Source organism: Vespa velutina, chromosome 1 (assembly GCF_912470025.1).
Source record: "Vespa velutina chromosome 1, iVesVel2.1, whole genome shotgun sequence".
Classification (NCBI taxonomy): Eukaryota; Metazoa; Arthropoda; class Insecta; order Hymenoptera; family Vespidae; genus Vespa; species Vespa velutina.
Window position 1 is genome coordinate 1,530,001 of NC_062188.1, and position 24,250 is coordinate 1,554,250.

At 29.2% G+C, this 24,250-nt stretch overlaps 2 protein-coding genes across 10 annotated transcripts in view; one reads left to right on the forward strand and one right to left on the reverse strand.

Annotated features, from left to right (window-relative positions):
• Nucleotides 1-24,250, reverse strand: part of LOC124951033 (disks large 1 tumor suppressor protein-like) — a 165,945-nt gene that overhangs the window by 120,424 nt on the left and 21,271 nt on the right. The window contains exon 3 of one of the 9 annotated variants that reach the window (XM_047498802.1): nucleotides 10,020-10,352. The exons of 7 other annotated variants lie outside the window; for them this stretch is intronic. In XM_047498802.1, the coding sequence (XP_047354758.1) occupies nucleotides 10,225-10,352 (128 nt within the window). In that variant the 3' untranslated portion in view covers nucleotides 10,020-10,224. Of the gene's footprint in view, nucleotides 1-10,019; nucleotides 10,353-21,925; nucleotides 23,713-24,250 lie in introns of those variants that run through there. One more of the 9 variants, XR_007101509.1, reaches the window with a different exon arrangement.
• Nucleotides 12,741-14,367, forward strand: LOC124950996. The gene is made up of 6 exons (XM_047498656.1): nucleotides 12,741-13,088; nucleotides 13,330-13,368; nucleotides 13,541-13,631; nucleotides 13,774-13,919; nucleotides 14,012-14,144; nucleotides 14,247-14,367. Exons 1-6 carry the CDS (start codon nucleotides 12,892-12,894, stop codon nucleotides 14,295-14,297), a joined length of 657 nt encoding a protein of 218 aa, XP_047354612.1. The 5' UTR covers nucleotides 12,741-12,891; the 3' UTR covers nucleotides 14,298-14,367.

A 24,250-nucleotide genomic window follows, 5' to 3' on the forward strand; every position in this document is an offset into this window, starting at 1 on the left:
TTTCTTTCTCTCTCTAAGGAATGCTTTCTATCTCTCTCTCTTTCTCTCTCTAAGGAATGCTTTCACGTAAGAGACTCTCAGGATTCTGGTTAAAGGTGGTAGCGTACGTTAACGCGAAGTAGAGCTAAAGGGGTTTGCTTGGTGGATAGAGGTTTGGGACTATGAAAGCTCTAGCCTCGTATCTATACGATATATACCCACATCAGTTCAGCCGACGCCGTTACCTATCCCTATCCACCCCTCATCACCAACCCCCAACACATTCTCCTCCTTCTCTCTTATCCCCACCCATTTCTCGAGAATTTATGAGCCAAGTAACTGCCAGATAGGAAAGCTCATAGATCTCACTGTTGGTGTCAGAATTTTCGCTAGGGACGGTTCCTACGGATCTGCTGGTCTAGCGCGTCTCAAATGTTACGTATCTCTCTATAAGGGTTAAGTAAATGTCCCTCTCTAAATTGAATAAATGACAGAAAAAAAGAAAAAAAAGAAAAAAAGAAAGAAAAACAAAAGAAAAGGAAAGGAAAAAGAGAATTTATCGGACGTAGGATGAAAGTATTTGTCTTGTAAATAGAATTTTATTAAAAAAAGAAAAAAAAAATATATATATATATATATATATATATAGATATATGATATATAGTACGAATCCTTTGTAATTTTCTAGAGTGAATATCCCATATCTATTAGACATGATATCGATACAAAAAAAAAAAATAAAAAAAAAAAAAAAAGAAAAAAGTAAAAAGAGAAAAAAATTCAATCAATCGTAGTGCACAAAGAATCAATCTCTCAATCCTTTCTCGTAATAATTTTTAATCGAATAATAATTTCTCTCGAAAAGATTATAAGAAATATTTTACAACGTCGATTCTAATGATCATAATAAATTTCATTTAATTACACGCACGAATTAATCCACTTAACCGACGACAATTTTTTAATATTAAAAATTAATTAGACAAATTTGACTCAATCATTGAGAAAAATTCTTTAACTTAAAAAAGAATACCTGTTCTCGATATTGCAAAAAGAAAGCCTATTCGCAAACATCGAGAATCGTGGGACAAAGTTCGATAACTCGTATTCCGATTCGAAAAGAATTCCTCATGGTCCTTCGACGCCTCTTCATACTTTTCTTCCAACTTCTCAATCCTCCGCAATCCTCCCCTTCAATCTTCTCTCTCTCTTTTTCCTACTACCCGCTACCCTTCCCACTTCTATCTACCATCACCCACGTTTCAACCGTCACGAGAACCATCCCTTTGTTCTATTTCCTTTCCTCTATCTTTCTTTCTTTCTTTCTTTCTTTCTTTCTCTTTTTTTTCTTTCCCTTTCAACCTTCCTTTTCGACGAGAGAAAAAAAAAGTAATTCCGATGTCTCGATGCTTCCAGTTTTATCATTTCCCTTTTGCATAAGAATTTGAATGAAAGTTCGTTCGAATAAGAATCTCTCTCTCTCTCTCTCTCTCTCTCTCTCTCTCTCTCTCTCTCTCTCTCTCTCTCTCTCTCTCTCATTCTTTACATTTCGTATAATTTTCGAAGTCAAGTCTGAAGATCGAGTCACCGTTATTCTGGTTTTTTTTTTTCGTTGGAAAAAAGAAAGAGAAAAAAAAAAGAAGAAAAGAGAAAAGAAGTAGGAAAATATAAGAAGACGTTAAGAAGGCATTAGACACGTTGTAAGTAAAGATATATACGGTATCGGGGATGGGAAAGGAAAAAAAAAAAGAGGAAAAAGAAGAAAATATGTTCGAGAAAAAAATAATTCCTACGTAAGCCGAGCTATTCCAGATGGAATGGAATCGATTCGTTCGTTCGTTCGACGTTAAAAAGCAGATAATACGATGGGTATCATAGAAATGTGGTTTAAGGAACTACGCATGCACGTTTCAATGGAACATCCATTTATATCACCTTATAATATGTTAAGGGTGTCCCATTTGAATCGTATCACATCGCATGATTTTCAAAAGACTCCTATATTCTCGATCGGAAATATGAATCGATAATGATATCCCATGATTGTATTTGACGTAAAAATGTCGATATAGATCGTTCGAAATTCTTAATGGGGGATGGAATCGTAAAGGAAAATGAAAAAGAAAGAAAGAAAAAAAGATAGAAAAATTTTTAATAATATTATTTACATTATATGATCGACATCAAATCTGGAACATCGTGTATTTACTTAAAAACCTGTCGTTTCTTATCACCATGAAAATGTAATATAACGGGATTCAATAAAATCTTATCAGACGAAATATCATTCGTCTGTATGCATTTATGTTTTCCTTCGTTCCGCTCTCATAAATATCATTTCGAAATATTTCTCTTTCTTTTTCTTTTCTTTTTTATATTCTTCTTTTTTTCTTATATATATATATATATATATATATATATATATATATATATATATTTTTTTTACGATCGGGTCACCAAACGCAAAATTTTTGTACCGTCTATTCCTTCACTTCATTTCATATTCCTGCTTTTACATTTTTTACTTTCCCCTTTACTCTCCACGAAAAGAGGATACAGGGCAAAGTTTGCTTTGCTCGACGAGAAAGACAAAAATCGTCTTCGTTCGAAATGAAAAATTTTCAAAAAGAAAAGATAAAAGGCAAAAAAAGAAAGAAGAGAGAGAAGAAAAGAAGAAAGATCAAAGATGAAAAGATCAATGATAATTCAAATGAAAATTATATTCGAAAAATATTATCATCGAAACATATATATGTACGTGTATATGTCGTACATAGATAGATATGGATTCGAGAAAATATTCATATCTAATATAATATTCCTTTTCTATAATAATAAAGAATTAAATTTTGAATGAATAAAATTTTTTTTTAATTTTTCTCATCAAAGGGTTTGATTATTTATCTAAAATCAATAAACATTTTCTTACCGAATCTATGCTAATTCAAACGATAGGAAAATGTTCGAATTATTCGAATCCAAGAGTTACGTGAAACTTGCACGATAACGACGTCTTGATTTATACATCGTGCCTGACTCCAAATGAATCCAGTTACTAACACGGTGCACATATATACACACACACACACACATGTATGTGTAGATATATATATATATATAAAACCATAAGATTTTCCACGTATTTTCTTTAACTTCTATAGTTATCCAACGAAATATCGAACTTTCCCTATATAACAATAACCAAGTGATCTCGAACAGAACGTGAACAGAATTTGCAAAAAAAAAAAAAAAAGAAAAAAAAAAAAAAAAAAAGAAAAGAAAAGAAAAGGGAAAAAAAGAAATTCTCGACGATAACTCTATTTTCTATTTTTTCTGTTTCTTGTTTGACTTTTTTTCTTTTTCTTTTTCAAATAAATCAGATTCAATTTAAAATTGCGGTATTATCTCCTTTCGAAGGGCAATGGCGTTCGTTAGAACAAAAAAAGCTAACGTCGATACGAAAAAAGAAAAAAAAAGAAAAAAAAAAAGAAAAAAAAAATAATAAGAAAAGAAAAAAAGCAAAAGAGAAATTACAAAAAAAAAAAAAAAAGAAAAATCAGAGAGAGAGAGAGAGAGAGAGAGAAAGAGAGAGAAAGAGAGAGAGAAAGAGAATATCGAATCGTTTTTACTATGATCCTACTGGTAGCTTAATCGAAATCAAGAGAATCCATTAGCTAAAGAGTAGAATGAAACAAAAGAGAAAGAGGAAAACATGTAACGTAAACGTATTTTACATGCATATATGTACACACGTACACGTATACGTAGGCACACGTACGTACATACACACACACACACACACACACATCCACACAAACACGCTTATATACCAGAGAGATATTTCGTTCAAATCGAAATAGTATTTCTGGTTTGAAACGAAAACACGTCGCGCTTTGTTGCATCATTCTCTGAACGAACGAACCACCACTTTCCCCCATTTCTGCAACCATCCCTCCCTCTTTTCACATCTATCCCACCCCTTCTTTGCTTCTTTGTACTATAGAGTGCATTATAACAGGTACACATATACCACGATATCGCAGATCGACGTATTCATTATTCCGTTGCTAAATCGTTCGTGAATAATGCCCTTCATGAATCTTTTTCCCCGTAGATCGTTGCCATAGTTGCTTTGCAACTCATAACACGCAGAAAAAAAGAAAGAAAAAAATTGTTTTCTCCTCTCTACTACCCCATCCCTTCACTCCACTCATCATCATCATCCTCCTTCTTCTTCTTCTTCTTCTTCTTTTACTTCTTCTTCTTAAGATCTCACGTTAGAGTATACTCGATGTCTTTATATAAAAGAAAAAAGAAAAAAAAAAAAAAAAAGAAAAAGAACAGTTCCTTATTAATAATTAAAACGAAAGTTTTTCGAACTTCTTTTTCCTGCTTTTTTTTCTCCTCTTCTTCTCCTTTTTTTTTTTCTCTCTTTCCCTCCCTCGAGGATACCAACAGAACGCGTTTACATAGTCACCGTATATTAAAATAAAACTAATTACGCAGCTTAGAGTGGAAGGAGAAAAAAAGAGAGAGAGAGAGAGAGAGAGAGAGATGGGTGGGGATAGGTCCAAAGTTTTCTACGTGATTTTAAAAATCAATTATGTACATACTTTACCTTTACCGAGAATTTTTTTTCAAATAATTTATTTTCTCTTTTTGCTTCATTTTTTATTCCTTTATTCCTTTCGTTTCCTTCATACTCTTCTTCTTCTTCTTCTTCTTCTTCTTCTTCTTCTTCTTCTTCTTCTTCTTCTTTTACTTCTTCTTCTTCGTTTGATTTTTTTTTCAAATCGTAAAACTACAAGCAAAGGAAAAAAAGGAAAAAAGAATAGAAAGTAAAAAAGTCCCGTGAAGGCGTAATTGATTTTTTTCTTCTTTCTTCTTTTCTTTTTTTTTTTTTCTTTCCTTCTTCTTTTTTTCTCCGTTAATATCGGCCCTTTCGATCGCAACTTTCGTATCGGCCTATGTTAAAAGGCCAATTTGTCGATAAAATTAATTTGTTTATAATTATTCACATATTTTTTTGTTCCTTTTTTCTTCCTGTTCTTTTTTTTTTTCTTCTCTTTTTTTCTTCTTCTTCTTGATGTTTCTCGATTCGAAAATTTAATTTCGAGGAAATTCATATTCGAGAAGATATGATCTAATTCGAAAACATTCAATGCTATATATATATATATATATATATATATATATATAATGCTATATATATAGAATAAAAAGTATATAAATAAACGAAATGTTTTCTTTTCTTCTTTTTTTTTTTTTTTTTTCATAAGATATTAACTTACGTCACTATCCGGAATATCATGTATCTTGAAACTTTGAGTAGCTGTCGCTATTCGAATTACATAGCCCGGAGCTACGACGACGTTATGGGAGAGCTTCATTATCGCTTCTCGAACAAATCGCAAAGCTTTCTCCTTTGTAAATTCGCAAAGCGTGCGTGGAAAAACGTATATATACGCGAATATTTCGTTCCCCTCTATTGTCGTTGTATCCTTTTGTTAAAGATACAAAAGGAAAGTCCGAATAAAACGTCGCATTCTAGAAGGAATCTAAAGAAATATAATAGAGAAAGAGATTTTTCTTTTTCATTATAACTGATCGCTTTTTCTACTTTTCTAGATCGCTAAGATGTTTCAATTTAATAGATAAGAAAATACATTTTTGATTTATATTTATATAACGTTATTTTGTTATCTCGTTTGTTACGTACAAGTCGAAAGAAACGAGAGATAATGAGGTGTTTCGAATTCTTTAAAAAAAACAAAACAAAACAAGGGAAAAGAAAAAAAAGTGAAATAATTAAATGAAAATAAAGAAAAAAAAGAAAAAAAAAGAAAAAAAAAAAGAAGCAAAAGAGATACACGAACGTAGTACAATTTGTTATCTTGACAAAAATTTAATACACCCTGCTCGGAGGAATAAGCGGATCAAATAAATTTCTCTGTTACTAATTCTTTAAAAAAGAGAAAAGAAGAACGAGAAATAATAATAATAATAATAATAATAATAATAATAATAATAATAATAATAATAATAATAATATAGTAATGAGAATCAGAGGCAAAAGAAAAAAGTAATAAATAAATAAATCAAATGAAGTAGAAATCGGATGAAGTATAATTCTTTTTTCTTTTTTTTTTTTTTTTTTGGTCGTCGCAACAAAAATTTAATCCCCAACGTACAACTTGAAGGACGAAACAGATTAAGATTAAATAAATTTCTCTCCTTTGTTGATCATTGATAAAAAAAAAAAGAAAAAAAAAGAAAAAAAAAGGAAAAAAAAAGAAGAGAAAGAGAAAAAAAGAAATGAAAAGGATCAAAAAAGAGAAGAAAAGGAAATGAGTCGAACAAATAAGATACAGAGAAAAAAAATTGTATAATTTGTTATTGTGACAAAAATTTACTATACACAACTTGAAGGAGTGGAGGAGTATAATTTTTTATCATGAAAAAATGATCTCCATTTTTCGAAAGAAATGAAAGATCACACTTCTCTCTCTCTCTCTCTCTCTCTCTCTCTCTCTCTCTCTTACTCACTCACTCACTCTCCCTCTCTTCTTTTTTCTGTCAGATATTTTCGAATTCTACGAGAGAGTTATGCTCCCCGCGAGCTTTTTGAGAGAACGTAATCGATATACTCCGTACGGTCTATGCTTCTTCACAGAGCCATATTGATGAACGAGGAAAAGTTTCTCGATAAATTCGCGTTTTGTACGTGGGCTGAAGTCCTCTAACGATTCGTGCCGTGCTCTATGCCGTACTCTATGCCGTGCCGTGCCGTGCCGTGCCGTGCCGTGCTGTGCCGTGCCGTACTGTGCTGTGCCGTTAAAACGTACGATCCTGTGTCCCAACGTTCGTTCGTTCTATCGACGATTTTCTTCCGTAAATATGCGACTACCGAGAACGAATAGTCGAATTGAAAAAAATATGCGCCGACGAAATAAAAAAAGAAAAAAAATAAAAAAAAGAAAATAAATATTAAAAAAAATAAAACGAGAGAGATAGAGATAGAGAGAGAGAGAGAGAGAGGGGGGGGGGGAGGGAGAAAGTAAAAAACGAAAAAAAGAAAATTGAAGTAAATAAATGTAATCAAATAGTAATGATAAAAAATAAAAAGAAATAAAAAAACGAAAAGAAGAAATAAAAAGAAGGAAAAAAAATTCAATGAAAAAAAAAAAAAAAAAAAAAAAAAAAAAAAAAAAAAAAAAAAAGAAACCACTGAACTCGTATTCGAAAGGAAAGGGAAATAACAAAATGAAACGAGACGAGAAAGAAAAATGAAACGAAATAAAAAAAATAAAAAATAAAAAATACAGAGAATGATAAACGAACAAACAAGAATAAAAGAGAAAAAGAGAGAGAGAGAGAGAGAGAGAGAGAGAGATGGAGAGTCGAAACGATTTAACGTACAACATAAATCACAACGTTGCTAAAGTGTCCTTCGCAAATAAACCAATTTGGCGTTGCGTGGCTCGATAACGCGAGAAGACGATGAAATCGTAAATTGCGAACCTATGTAAACAATCGAAACAAACAAAATATCGAACGTACGTTAAGAGAGAAATAACGGGATGTGATAGGGGAAAGAGGAAGATAGAGAAAGAGGTAAAGATAGAAAAAGAGAGAGAGAGAGAGAGAGAGAGAGAGAACTGTATTTGGTACGATCGATGACCCAAATTCAGTTTCGCTCGATTTAAACGTTACAAAAGCCGCTCAAATTCGCGGTTGGATTTCCATGCGAAGAAGAAAAGAGAAAGAAAGATAGACAAAGGGATAAAAAGAGAGAAAAAGAAAAAGGGAGAGAGAGAAAGAGAGAGAGAGAGAGAGAGAGAGAGAGAACATTTAAACGTTTCTCTTCGTTAACGAAACTGTCCATCGAAAATTTTCCTATTGTTTATGGGAATGGGCCTACAAAAATCTCGACAATGACGAATGAGAGATATAAAAGAATATTACGTCTTTGCAGAATGAATGAATTTTATATATATATATATATATATATATATATATATATATATATATATTTTATTTTTTATCGATCTTTTCCTTTTTATCAATGTATTCTCCTTTTCTCAATGCATCTTTCCTTGTTACTGCAAGTATCAATCGACAAATAAAATTCATCAAGATATTTTATACTTTCTGAGATAAAAAGTTAGAAAAAGATATTAAGAAAAAAATGAGAAAGAAAAAGAGAGATAGATAGAGAAAAAAAGAGAGAGAGAGAGAGATTTTGATTGAACGAAAATATATGAATACATACATACATATATACTTATACGTTTGTATAGTTTATATTTTTGATAAAATTGAATAAAAGTTATAAGTATTATGGCAAACTAAAATCATATTTGCTTGGATTCTTTAGGAAAATCCGATATGTCTCTGGTCAAATTCCGAATTTTGCTTTGACTCTCTCTCTCTCTCTCTCTCTCTCTCTCTCTCTCGCTCTCTCGTAAACGAAGCAAACTCGTTGAATATATTGGACAACGCCTGTGCAACCAGCTCGTAAGTCAGGAATAAAATCCTCGAAGCCATAAAACTGGACGACCAAATGTCTGCACGAAATTCCATCCTACTTGCACCCTATCCCAATCCACCCAACCCCAACAATCCCCTGATACGTATATCCGATGGATCGTGTTACAAACGTTGAAAATCTTTTCGTTATACGTAAATAATAAATAAGCCAAAAGTAACAAGCTCTACAATTTTTAACGAGGTACCAATATAACCTGAAAAAAAAGCGAACATAGTAAAAAGAAAAAAGAAAAATCATATAAAGAACGTCGATTAGAGACAACGCGAATACATCGTTGAATTCACATTGATTTATGGTGAGATCGAAAGAAACAAAAAAAAAAAAAAAAATAAATAAATAAATAAATAAATAAATAAATAGAAGAAAAATAAACGAAAAAAATCCAATGAAATCCTTTCGTTGAAAAAAAAAGAGAGAGAGGAAAAAGAAAGAAAGAAAGAAGGAAGGAAAGAAAAACGAAAAGAATTAAATAAATAAATAAATAAATAAATAAAAATAGAAATGAAAATTGTAACGGTTGGCCATTAGTTAATATTAATATTGAAATTAAAAAATAAAAGAAGTAAAAGATTGAACAAAAACGTGGAAACGTTGACACGAGCTTGATGAAAAAAAGCAAAGAAGTATAATGCATACACGAATAATAATACCAACGAAGTTACAATCTAAACTGCTCCGAAATGAATAATACAATATAGTGTTCCATCTGTGTTCGTGGTATAGTCAATAAGAAAAGAGAAAAAAAGAAAAAAGAAAAAAGAACTTATCGTCCTCTAAAATATTTATTTTACGAACGCTTTACTTAACGATAACTTTTAATAAGTTCCTTAAACGCTTGTTCTTCAAATTTGTTTCTCGAAAGGGTATAAAAAAAAAAAAAATTAAGAAAAAAAAGAAAAAAGAAAAGGAAAGAAAAAATAAAACAAAAAGAAAAATTATCCATGAAAAATTATATCAAACGCAAATAAATAAAATGTACTTGTTTACTTACGTAAATTCGTTTTAAAAACATTTTTCTTCAATAATCAAATTTGTCAACGATTCTAATCGATATCAATTATATCTATTGGATAAAATACAAAACAGAAATCGTAAACAACAAAATTCCCCGTAACCCCGTGCGTAACATGATAATTGACAATTCATCATCCGTATCAATAAACAATTTCATATATCGTATTTATTATTTTATTATTATTAATTATTATTAATTTTATTATTATTAATTCACGTACGATATTTTAATGGCTATGAAATGATGAAAAATCAGTTGGAATTACCTGTAACACATGAAAATTGATTAAATGACAAAATGTTATGTATCATTGTAATATAATACACTTTCGACGAGAATTGATTTTGAAATTCAATGAGAAAAATAATAATAATAATAATAAAAAAAAAAAAAAAGAAAAAAAAAAGAAAAAAAGAAAAAAAGAAAAAGAAGAAAGGAACAAGAAGAATAAAAAAATCACATACACATACACACACACACACACAGACAGACAGACAGACACTTGCGCGCAGGTATATACATTCGTATCGTCATTCGTATCGAATTGAAATCGTCCTTTATGTAAATAAATACATTCGCGCGCGCTCGCTCGCACGTACAGAACGTGTCGGTAACTTTAGAAAACCACGACGAATAATTCCACGTAGAACGATAGAGATAATACTTAAACGAAGAGATTCTACCGCGGTCGGGTTATATCTCTAGCGAGATACAAGCAACAGGTAGACTCCAACTCGTGGACTTCCGAGTTAACGGTGCTCATCGAGGTCCTTCCAATGGAATCGATCTCCTCTTCCGGTTGAAAAGCTACGTCGAAAGAGAAAACTTCACATCAATGAAACAGAAACGTTTCGACTATCTCTCTCTCTCTCTCTCTCTTTTTCTCTCTTTTTCTATCTATCTATCTATCTATCTATCTATCTCTCTGTCCGTCTGTTGAAAAGAGACCTTTCACCGTCAAGTGCCACGACGAGAATGAAAGGGCGCATGTCGTGGTCGAATCGTCGTTAAAAGGTAGAAATAAATAAAGAAAGAAGGAAAGATAAGAAATGGAAGGAAAAAAGAAAAAGAAACAAGAGGGATGAAGGAAAAGGGAAGGGATGAAGGAAGAAGGGAAATGTTTTAATGACATTGACGGGATGATCGATGAAAAAAACGTTGTCCCTTTTTTTCACAGTGACATGTGTTCGAGTTCACGCTCCTTTTTTCCCTTTTTTTTTTTTTTTTTCTTTTTTTAGGTAGGTATACATAAAACGAAATCGCGTTCTTTGTTGAGCAAGCGGGAGCATGAGAGAGAGAGAGAGAGAGTGAAAAAGAGAGAAATATATATATATATATATATATATACATATATATATATACGGTATATCCTGAGTTTCTTTTAAAATTTTCAAATAGTGCAATTATCATTTACGATAATAGGAGATAAGAGATAAAGATAATAACACCTGATATACCATTATTAAATGGTTAAAGTATAATAGAAAGGTGTAAAAGAAAATCTATTTTTCTTTTCTTTTCTTTTCTTCCCCCTTTTTTTCCTTTCTCTTTTCCTTTTTTTTTTTCTCTTTTTAATATTTTCAACCAGAGACGCAAATCAAAGAGAATAATACGAGGACGTACATAAGACACTTGACAGTCATAAAGGACTACGACAATGAGCCTCTTTGAAAATCATTATTACAAACTTAATCGTGAATTGCTATTGCTCATCGGACTTTGGCCTTATCAAGATCCTAAAGTTAGACGCTTTCGTACATCTATCGTTAATGTTTTTCTAACGATCGCCATAATACCGCAGGTTAGTAAATCCATTCGAATAAATTATTATACGTTAATGAATATAATTATATACGATAGATAATATTCTATCTAAATTGATCAAATTAATATTGTAATGTAAATTGCGGTATTCTAAATTATCATAGATTTTTTTTCTTTTTTTTTTTTTTTTTTTTTTTTGAAACATTGAAATCAAAGTACAAAACGATCGAAGGTAGGAATTTCAAGTGCTAATAAATTTAATGTAATTTTTTTTTTTTGTTTTTTTTTTATTAAATATATATATATGTATATATTTCTCACTCTCTTTTTTCTCAGGTATTAAACATGATCACCTCGAAGTTTAATATGGATTTATTAATGAACAATTTCATGTTCTTTTTGCCATATCTCTGTATCATCATGGTATATTATACCGCCTATATTAATAAAAAGGAAGTATGTTATAAAAGATAAATTATTATAACAAATTATTATTGTATTAATATTATTAAATAATATAATAATAATAATAATAATAATAATAATAATAATAATGTATAATGAATTTAAACATTAAACAACATACTTCAAAGATTTATTTCTGTTATATACTGTATATGAAAAATTTCATTTCGTTCCTACGAACTATAAACGGTTAAAAATTATAGAGATCGGAATTTTCACAATTTTGTGACCTAAAAATCCGCAGACTTTTTACTTCTTGCGGCGCTTTTCGCTTAATTTCGATCAAATTTTTAACATATACATATATATATATATATACATATATATAAATGATATAAATCTTGAAAATGTATTATATAAATTTTTACTAATGGATCAAGATAAAAAAAAAAAAAAAAGAAAAAGTTTATAAAAAGCGAACTTTTATTCTTTTCCTTCGTAATTTCGACCAATCGCAATTTGTTAAAAATATCCATTTTACGCGTCATCTAATAAGTTAATTAATCTTTTAACTTCTCGAGAGAAAAAAAAATCAAATTGTAAAAAAATTATTCCATTGCAAAGATCGTGCGTTCAATTTTGTTCTTTATTGTATATATCATATATGTATATATATATATATATATATATATATATATATAATGACGAGAAATTTCGATATATAAAAATTCGATAGCCACGATATCATCGTCGTAAGGTGGTTTCGTTAATTAAATCGATAGGAAGCCGCGTCCGATCGGTGATATTGTAACAGACCCTTATCGATAACATACATATGCTGATCGATTTTTCTTTTTATAGATCAAACTCTTCGCCGATCATATTAAACGCGACTGGGATAAATTGAAACCTGATGAATTAAGGATCGTTAAAAAGTACGCCGATCAAAGTAGACTTATAACGCGAATTTTGATATGTGAGTTTAATAATTACTATTAATCTCATGATTTTTTTCCTTTCCTTTTTCTTTTTTTTTTTTTTTTTTTTTTTTTTGAAAATTTCAAATCCTCACAGTAAAAATGAAAAATTATTTCACGAAATTATTTCAGATTCCTTTTATATACCGGTCCTAGTGATATTTATCTTTTCCGCTACACCGATCATATTAAAAGATATAATGCCAGCTAATAATAATTATACCTACGAATTAATCTATCCAGTCGAGTTATTAATCATTGAAAAGGAAAAAAATCCTTACGTTATACTAATCATATCTAATATGTTCATAATATTCATTGGGATTGTCTCTTTGGCGAATTATACTTTTTTTATAGCCTTCATTCAACACACCTGTGCGATATTTCGCGTAGTTGGGTAAGACTGTGCTATTAAAATATACATACATATATACACAAACACACACACACACACATATATATATATATATATATATATGCGTGTGTGTATATTTCTTTTTTTCTTTTGATATTACGATTACATATCAATTATCACATATAATATTATTTGATCTTAGATATATATTAGAACACGTAATTAACGAAAAAGAAGAAGAGAATCTTATTCAATTGATCGATAACAAAGAAATTTATTACAGAATAATACGTGGTATTAATTATCATAAATTGGCGATAGAGTGAGTAATTTATTATAAATTAATAATAATATTTATTTCGACAAATACTTTGATAAAAACTTATTTGCAAGTTTCTTTTTATTAATTCTCTCTCTTTTTTTCTTCTCTCTCTCTCTCTCTCTCTCTCTCTCTCTCTCTCTTTTCTTATTCTCATGTCTTTTTTCAATGAAAGCTACACCGGAAGAATAAATTCCTTCGCCGAGATTTGTTACCTCGTTCAAATTCTAATGACTCTTCTCATCCTTGCCGCCGATATAATGAGAGTGAGTAAACTCTAGTCGTGAAGACATTGATTAAATGCAGAAATAATTTCTATCTCTCTCTCTCTCTTTCTCTCTCTCTCTCTCTCTCTCTCTCTTAATAATTAGAATAAAATAATAAAAATTTCGTGATATATCTCTCTAGTTGATGCAAGCGAGCAATAACATAAAATCATTAACAATGACAGCTATTTGTACTCTACATATATCAGGTATGATAATTTGGACATTATTTAATTGCATAATCGGACAAAGAGTATTGAATCATAGTCACATCGTTTTTAAAAAAACGTGAGTATTATTTTGACTAAAATAAAATGGATAAAAATTATTTCTTTAGATTTATTTTAAACATGATAGAAAATATCGAATAATAAATGTAGATGCACGATACCATGGTATTTATTTTCACTGAGATTGCAAAAATTGGCAACGTTAATGTTAATGAGAAGCATGAGACCATCTTATCTGTCGATCGGCAAAATGTTCATTTCCTCTCACACTTTTTTCTCATCGGTAAGAAATATATATATTTTATTTCTTTCGATATTATATATACATAATATGTATATAAACACATTTATGTATCCACATAATTGTTTATGTTTTTATCTAAAGTTGATACAGTCGTCCATATCTTACGGTATGTTACTTCGATCAATTTCATAAGAAATATAACGAACGTATCCAACGAAGAACGAAACGGCAACTTTCTTTTTCTCTCGTCAATGATGTTACCATGGAAATGTATTTCTTAAGATCTTTTTTTCACTTGAATAAATCTAACATTTTTGAAGGCACGATAATATTCGCATATCGTACGATAATAATCGTATATATTATGCATATATAAATATATATATATATATATATATATTATAATTATATTATAAATAATATATAAATACTGAAGATAAAATAAATAAAGTAAAGTAAAATAAAATAATAAAGATAAATGAATATAATAAGGTAAGTAAATATATCGAAGTAGGACTGCACGAACATTTTATATTAGCGGACACCGGGTATGTTGGATGTTGCATTTTCTTTCGTCAAAGTAATAATCGTTTGTTTCAACACGCATCGACATACTCTGCACGCTCTACATGCTTCTTTTGTCGCGTGTAACACGCGGAAAAGAAATCTATGCTCTGCAATACGATACAATGTTTATTATCGATGAAACGCACGCAACGTGTATGAAGAAAAAAGAAAAAGAAAAAATATATTACACGTAAAGTAAAATGTAAAGTGAAAGAAAAAAAAAAAGAAACGCTCCTTGCAATCTACGTGACGTATTTTTATTTATAAAAAATATATTTTATTAATCGACGACGACTCTTGAAAAATAAACGTCCATTTATCCCGTTAATTGATATATCATATTATAATTAGTGATCGTATTGATGATATTTCAAATTATCAAATTAATTCAATGGCCATATACATACAAAATTCTCACCTTTTTACGTCCGTATATAAATTTCCAATATAGAGAAATATTTATTGAATAATTGAGATCGAAATCGAAAAGTCTTTAAATCGAAATGAATAATCTGTCTCGATGCGTAGCGAAAGTAACCGATATCAAATATTATACTTCGAAATTTCTATGCGTTAACATATGAACGAGAAGTACTATGATATATTTAAAAACTTGAAATAAAAGACGAATAAAAAAGTCGCACGAATTTTTTTTCTTTTTTCTTTCTTTTCTTTTTCAAAATTTTCCTACAACTCAAATGACAATTATATCGTAATATATGTATCGAATAATAAATGCATATATTGTGTATCGTATTATAAATATTTTTTACAATTTTAAATTATAAACATATTTTACAATTTATAAATTATAAATATATTTTACAATTTATAAATATTTTTTGATTATGTCAATTTGAATATAGATATTGTTCGATCGAGTTAACATTAACTTATGTGGAGCCTATATATCGATTTGATATCGGTCCCTTAACACTTATTATAATATCTTTATGTATTTATGTATAAACAATATTTATTTTTTACATTCATTTATCAGCAATGTTAATAAGTACGTGCCGAGCGCGTCCAGACGTTGGCAATGCGTGATAAGGATTCCACGATAAGCAAAACTTGGCATCCATTAGTCCACCAACCCATCCATCTATTCATCCATCCATCCATCCATCCGTCTGTCCGTCCATCCATCCATTCGATTGCGTACCGATTACGTCACTCGAAATTCCGCTTAGTCAACTTACTACTCAAGCATATTCGCATTCGATTCGGAATATCCGGACATAACGTGTGTTTTTGTTTTTGTTTGCCATCGAAGAGAATTTCTCTTCGAAACTACGTACATACATACTTAGATATGTATGTACATAATATATATATATATATATATATATGCATGTATGAATGCATATATGCATGCATGTCGATGGCGTCGACGTCGGATTCGAAAATGCGAATAATCCAAATGCAATGAACGCAATAACGTTAAATAAATACGTATCCGCGGAATGCATTCGTTGCGTTCAATGCATTCAATAAGTGAATCGTCCGATTAACGAAATCGTGAGAGGGAGGGAGGGAGGGGGAAAAAAAAAAAGAAAAAAAAGAAGGAAGAGAGAAACGAGTAAAAGAAAAAAAAACAAAAAAAAAACAAAAAAAAAAAAAAGAAGAAAAAGAAAAAACAAGTTGTTAAATGAGAAATAAAATTTGTCACTCGTCCTCTTCGAATAATAATATCAAAATTCAATTGCACACAGCTCGATCAACAGTTTCTCTATCCATGCACAACCGATGAGATTTTCAAGTCGAATGATAGTTGAACGAAGAGTGAAAGAAAGAGTAAAAGAGAGAGAGGGAGAGTGAACGACTTCATGAAAGTCTATATGTGTGTGTATGTATATGTGTGCGTGTGTGTGTGTGTGTGTGCGTGTGTGTGTATGAGTGTGTGAGAAAGTAAGTAGAAGGGGAAGAACAGGGAATGCCTAGGGTTGTACCTTAATTATACGTAAAGAGCTTATACGTTGTAACCGATCGATCCGTCCCTCTCGCACATGTTAATATTCTCGGCTTCCATTCTCGTCGACCCTCTTCTAATATAACGTAGAAATATAGAAAATTACACCGTCCAACGTCTACGTGAGTTTCTAACTGATGCTTAATTTACACTTCTTTTTTCTTTTTTCTTTTTTCTTTTTTCTTTGCCTCGCGTGTTCGCTAGTCAAAATGAATCAAATGGATTATTCAAAACTCGAATTGCGAAGGAAATAAAGCGATGAGAAAAGGAGAAAAAAGAAAAAGAATATGTACTTGTATATATATATATATATGTATATATATAGTATATCCATGCATGAGTACGACGGATCGCAAAAAAAAGAAAAAAGAAAAAGAGGAAAGAAAAAGAAGAAGAAAAAAAAAAAGAAACAGGAAAAAAAAAGAAGAAGGGTCAATAACGAAGGGTACAACGAAGTCCTTGAAGAGTTTGGTCAGATGTGCAACGAACCTTGAGAGAACATGAGCTATCCAATGAAACATTATTACGATATTAATCGTTTCTTTTTGTCGATCATTGGCATGTGGCCATATCAAAGTGAAAAAACAAAATTAATTAGAACGATTTATACACAGATAGCTATGTTACTATGTATCATCATACCGGTAAATTCATTTCATTATTTCTCTATTATCTTTTATCAATAGAGCTTCGAATATTGTTTTATCTTTTTTCCTTTTCCTTTTTTTTTTCTTTTTTTTTTTTTGTTTTCTTTTTTCTTTTTGACAATTCAATTATCTCTTATAATTAGTCCATTCAGATTATGAAACTCGATCGGGCGTACTTCGACATAGAATTTTTTCTAAAAGCCATGTCCTTCGTCTTATTTTATTTATGCGTAGTGTCGCATTATTACATCGATTTAATCGAAATAAAAATGGTAAGTAAAGAAATTAATTTATCCCAATGTCATTTCATTTATCTTATTTATCTTAAAATAAATATTGTTTAAGTTTTCATTATCGTCGTATTCAATTTATCGATAGATAAATGTGATATGGAATCGTATAGAGTACGATTGGAACGAGATTATTACTACAAGGGGTATCAATATTTTGAAGGAATACGCATCCACTAGCAGATTGTATAATATTATTATTATAGGTGAATGTATTGAGATTCTTTGCTTCATTTTTTATTCATTTACTTATTTTTTATTTATTTTTTTATTCATTTACTTTTTTTCTTTTTTTTTTTTCTTTTTTTTTTAACGAACGAACGCGCGCCATTATTTTCATCAGCATATTCTTCTTCTTCTTTTTTATTCTCTCTCTATTTTTTTTTTTTTTTCTTTCCTTTCATCATCATTCACGCTTTATCTTTTATCTTTTAGGTTTATATTACGTTTCCATAATATTTCTTACAATTCAAACGATTTTACCAACGTTTTTGGACGTAGTTTTACCATTAAACGAAACCCGTCCATTGAAGTCTCCAATCCTAATGGATTCGTTTATCGAAGGAACACTATATTTTTATCTAATGTTAGTAAGCACATACATTTTGTTAATATTCTTCGGAATCGTTACAACAGCCGTTAATGGATTCTTCGTGGTCTGCGTTCAACATGCTTGCGCTATGTTCCGTTTGGTCCGGTAAAATCAAATGAAATGAAAGAAGATATAATATAAAAAAAAATAATAATAATAAATCAATCAATCAATAAATAAAGAGATATAATAATAATAATAATAATAATAATAATAATAATGACAATGATGATGATAATGATGATGATGATGTTGGTGAAAATCAAAAAAGCTAGAATCGTAATAACATTTTTTCAGATACACGTTGGACGAAGCCTTCGAGAACGTAGATCAAAAATTATACGTAAACGAGGAGAATGAAAGAATTTATCAAAAAATAATTCGCACTATAAAAGTGCACAAAAGTGCTATAGAGTTGGTATAATATATGTTATATTATATAATATTTATAGTCTAATGGATTAAATATAATCGATTACTATATTTTTTTTACGATACTCTTTAGACCGTTTTCTTTTCTTTTTTTTTTTTTTTTCATTTTCTTTCTATCTTTTTTCTTTTTTTTTTTTTTTTCCTTTTCTTTCTCTTCGCAGATCGTAAGAAATTTTCTTGGACTTGTAATTTTGCAATCTTACGAAGAAATAAAAAGAAAAGAAAAAAAGAAAAAAAAAGGGGGGAGAAAGGAATAGTTTAAAATGTCTGGAAAAAGGTGTAATCGATTTTTAAAAATCGCTTAAGGACTTTCGAACAGTTTAAAAAAATTTCATTGATCTAATCTCTACATTAATACATTAATGATTAACATTGTTCCGTCTCATAACGGTATTATTTTATTGTAACAGATTCGTCGAGAACATAAACATCATTTATGAAAAAGTATCTTTCCTATCCTTTTTAATTGGTTTTTTTATCATAGCAGTCGACATTTTACGAGTGAGTTTCTCTCTCTCTCTCTCTCTCTCTCTCTCTCTCTCTCTCTCTCTCTCTTTCTCTCTCTTTCTTTCATTATATACTGTTCATTCCTTATACCTTTTAGTTACTCAGAATAAAATCCATCGAGGAAAATCTGGAAGACACTTTAATGTGCATCTTTCATCTATTCGGATCTTTTTGTTGGGGATTAATGTGCAATATACTTTGTCAAAGTATAATCGATCATAGCTCGGCCACTTTCGAACAAGCGTAAGTATAATAATTCATACATACGAACGATCCCTCTTTACATCAATCGTAAAATAAAAAATATATTATTGATCAATCAATATTTTTTAGTTACTTAATTCCTTGGTATCTGATTCGTCCAAAAACACGACGATTACTATTGCTATTGATGATGAACTCATTAAAACCATGTTACATATCTATAGGAACCGTATTTGTATCTTGTAATGAATTTTTCATTACGGTAAATATATCAAAGAATGAGAACAAAATTGAAATTATGGAGAAACAGAAAAACTTTTCATTATTAAATAATTAATTATTTTTCTTTTAAGTTTCTACAAACATTAATGTCATACACTATGATAATATATTCACTGCAGTAATATTAATGTTTTTATGAAGAATGTATGAAGGAAATATAATGGAGATATAGACGCACGAAGGGAAAGGCAAAAGAAGAGGAAAAAGAAAGAAAGAAAGAAAGAAAGAAAGAAAGAAAGAAAGAAAGATAAACAAATGTTAATTAATAATAAATAAACGCACAAAACAGTAAAACATGCATAAGACATAAATTTATAAAAATCTATATGATGTATCCGTAAACGAAAAGCTGGATTAAATAATTTATTTGTTTGATGGTAATAAATTAGTACTTAATATAAATATTTATTTTTTTTGCTTTTATCTTTCAAATGGACTACAACCTATCACACACACACACACACACACACACACACATATATATATATATATATATATATATCAGAAAAAATAATAAAAAATTTTATTGCTTTGCGACAAAGAGAGAAAAAGAAATCTTTCTTTTTTCTTTTTTTTTTTTTTTTTTTTTTTTTTTTTTTTTTTACAACGATGATGACAAAATGTGATAGGAAATATGAGACCTAAGAAGAATGAAGAAAATGAATTGCAAATTTTTCCTTCGATAATACTTATATATTAAATAAGTGAAGATAAAACGACAAAGATAAAACTTATATATTTAATCGCATGTTTAAGTAATGTAAGTAATGTAAAGGATATAATTTTTGTATCGATCGATATATATCGCTTTGCAATCGTTTTAACTTAAAGCCGAACTATTATAAGAGACTAATAGAATACTATTAAAATCAAACCGATATAAGGGTTACTTTTTTACCTTCGGTCAACGAACAAAGATCTTTATTTTTATTTAATTTTACGTAAAATTAATACAAAAATGGGATAAGTTTTCAAACGATTCAACAATTTTTTACAATCAATCCATTTTACAAACTCTTAGCTTATTTCGCGATCTGAAGGAAAGGTTGAAAAGAAATTAAAAAAAAAAAAAAAAAGAAGAAAAAAAGAAATTGATCTAAAAATTTTCGAAAAGAAACAATCGATTTTTTAATAATAACATCTCGATACTTTTGATCCACCCTATCGTATTAATCATTCGCCCAACGACGAACGAGAAATCTCGTCGCGTTTATATAAATAATTACGGAATTTATTTCAGTCGACTCGTCGACATTTATCTTCTTCGTAATTCATTTTGATAAAAATTTTCAATTTTCTGTAAAAATGTATTCTTTTTTTTTTTTTTTTTTTTTTTTTTTTTTTAGAAGATAAAAATTTTTATTTAAAAAAAGAAAAAAAAAGGAAGAAAAGATAGAAATGAATGATTATGAAAACCAAAGAATTGTCTGACAGGAAGAGAAGACGGGCGGACATTTTTTCTTGTAATCGATATTTTCCATTCGAAACGATCATTCAATCGAACATAATCGACAATTGATCGTATACGAGTTTAAAAACAACTTCGAATACGTACTAATGTAATTTAAAATAAGAAAAGTCTATATTTAAACTTCTTGTAATATATTTAAACGTGACTCTACAATTTACTCGTTTATATTTATTTTTATAAATAATAAAATTGTTCATTGATAGGAATACGATTTAAACCAGACTGATCTACTTGTTATCATGCGTATGCGTCTTAACGATGATGGTTACGACGTACAACTCGACAAAAAAAAAAAAAAAAGGAAAAGAAAAGAAAAGAAAAGAAAAGAAAAGTAAAGAAAAAGAATTAGCTTAAAAAGTTTCGAAAAGAAAGAAAATTTCGATCTTTTTATTTTTAAAAAAACCACCTACCTAAAAACTTTCGGTTTATCTATGTACTTTCGAGCCACCCTATATATCAACGACGTACGAGAGAAGTTTCGTTGCGTTTATTTGAATAATTACGAATTCTTATCGGTCGGTCTACCGACGTTTCATTTTTTTCATTACTGTTTTAATAAAAAATTTCAATTTTTATCAAAAAAAATTTTTTTTGTTCTTTTTTTTTTTTTTTTTTTTCTTGATAGAAGTAAAAAAACTTCCATTAAGAAAGAAAAAGAAAGAATGGTTACGAAAATCGAAGAAACGTCGATTAAAAAAGGACGAACGTTTTCTTTGCAAATCGATATTTTCATTTGAAAAAATCGATCATTCATTCAATCGAACGTAATCTATAATCAAGAGAAAAAAAAAATAAAAGATAATAAAAAAAAAAAAAAGAAGAAGAGAAAATAGAAATATCTAAATATATTGCAATATCTTTAAAAACGTGACTCGATCATATATATATATATATATGTGTGTGTCTATAATTATGAAAATGATCTAAGTCAATTAATACTTTAAAAACAATCTTTTTATATGTAATTCAAACGAAACTTTCACATTCATAAAGGAATTTTCATTAATCAAAATTAAATATAATAAAATTCTAAATTAAAATGTGACATAATAATATAAGAATTTTTTTATTATTTATTCAAATAATAATCCATTAGATATCTCGAAAGAACAAAATGTATGACTTAGTCCAGTAATCATTTTCATAATTATGGCCGCATATATTTCTTTTGGATAGTAAAATTGTTCATTGTTCGGTATATAATCTAAATCTGTCTGACCTACTTGTTATCATTCGTATTCGTCTTAACGATGACGGTTACTGCATATAATTCAAGGGAAAGAAAGAAAAAAGAAAAAAAGGAAAAAGAAAAATGAAAAGGTACACACGTATATATATATATATATATATATATATATATATATATATGTGTATATATGTATGTATGTGTCGATCTATCCTGGACGTTTACGATAGCTGGATATAACATGAACGCGTTCGATGTTCTCAGAGATATAAGAACTCCTTGAACATATCGATTTTGATCGAGGAACGTTAAAGTCGAGAGAAAAATTGCTATCGATCGTGAAATACATCGAAGACGTGAGGAACGATATGGGATTATTAGGTGAAAAAGAAGAAAAAAAAAAAAACAAAAAAGGAGAAAAGAAAAAAATCAAAAAAAAAAGAAAAATAAAAAGAAAAAAAGAAAAAAGACATGATAAAAAGAATGACGTACGTGTACATACATAAATACATAAGGTATGCGTTAAAATGCAAATATTTCAACAATTTTTGGATATTGTTAATAATTTGTTCGAAATATATAATATAAAAGTTTGATTTTAATATTTTACTGATTGATTTTTAAATATTTATTAGTCTCATTTGATTTCGTTAATTCTTTCATTCTTTTTTTGTTTTTTCTTTTTTTTTTTTTTTTTTTTTTTATCTTTCGTTGATATTTTCTTCAATCTCATGCAAGTATTTACTTATCTATCTTGGTATATGATACTTGAGTGTCATGATTTCATTTCAATTCTTTTTTTTTTTTCTTTTTTTCGATCGTACACACGTCTCTAGATCCTAAATAGGGCCGAAAGTTTTTAGATGCTTTTTAAAAAAAATCAATCGTTTCTTTTCGATCACTTTGTTAGATTAATTCTCTCTCTCTCTCTCTCTCTCTCTCTCTCTCTCTCTCTGTTTCTGCCTCTCTTCTTTCATATCGCAAAAAAAATCTACGAGCTTGCAAAGACTTGGTAAAGTTGATTTTCTTATTTAATAATGTACAACGACGACATGTATTTTCGTGTAATATTCATTTATCGATATATATTCATAATGAATTTTATGATTCTAGTCTTTGGAGTCATTGGCGATCGTCAATTATATATTCCAGATCGTATTCGATTCAATACATATCTCTGGGGGTATGTTTCGTACCATTGGGTTAAGCACCAATATATATATATATATATATATATATTTTTTTTTTCCCTCTCTCTCTCTCTCTCTCTCTCTTTTTTCTTTTTTCTTTCCCTTTTTGTTTTTTTATTTTAATTTTATTTAACGATATATTCAATCGACGTCAAATACAGGAGTTTCACGTTGGACTTTGAATTCTTCTTTTTTCTTTTTTTTCCCCTTTTTTTTTATTTTATTTTTTTCTTTTTTTTCCTTTTTCAAAGCGCCTACCAACTCGATCTGGAATTAATTATTTTCATTGAATAAGAGAGCAAATAGGTACATATTTATTTTATTTGCATTGTTGTTTATTTTCAAAAAGGGAAAAAAAAGAAGAAAAGAGAGAGAGAGAGAGAGAGAGAGAGAAAGAGAGGGAGATGTTAAATCATTATTATGATATTTTCTTTCTTTCCTTTTTCATTCGGCTATTTACAGGTACATACTAGGCAGAGTGGGAGAGAGAGAAATATATTCGTTACATAGAAGAGGAAAATATCGAAGCATCCATGGAATTATTCGAACGTTTGCTTCACTCATGACTCCTACAAAGCATCGTGTATCACAAAAGAACTATGGGGTTAGTGATAAATCACGTTTTCATGCGGACCAATAAATAACGGCAACGCGCATTGCTTTTACCTCGATGATAAAATGTCGTCCTAAGAATGAAGAAACGAATTGCATCAAACAAGACTGATAGCGTTCGTTTCTGTATATACATATATATATATATATATATATATATTTAGCGATATAAAAAGACAGAGATTTATATTTA

What these genes read in the sequence shown, in the direction of transcription:
- LOC124950996 (XM_047498656.1), top strand. Translation starts at nt 12,892, where the DNA reads ATGCCAGCTAATAATAATTATACCTACGAATTAATCTATCCAGTCGAG. An exon ending in TTGCCGCCGATATAATGAGA is followed by an intron (nt 13,632 to 13,773) that starts GTGAGTAAACTC and finishes ATATCTCTCTAG; the next exon opens with TTGATGCAAGCGAGCAATAA. An exon ending in CACATCGTTTTTAAAAAAAC is followed by an intron (nt 13,920 to 14,011) that starts GTGAGTATTATT and finishes TAATAAATGTAG; the next exon opens with ATGCACGATACCATGGTATT.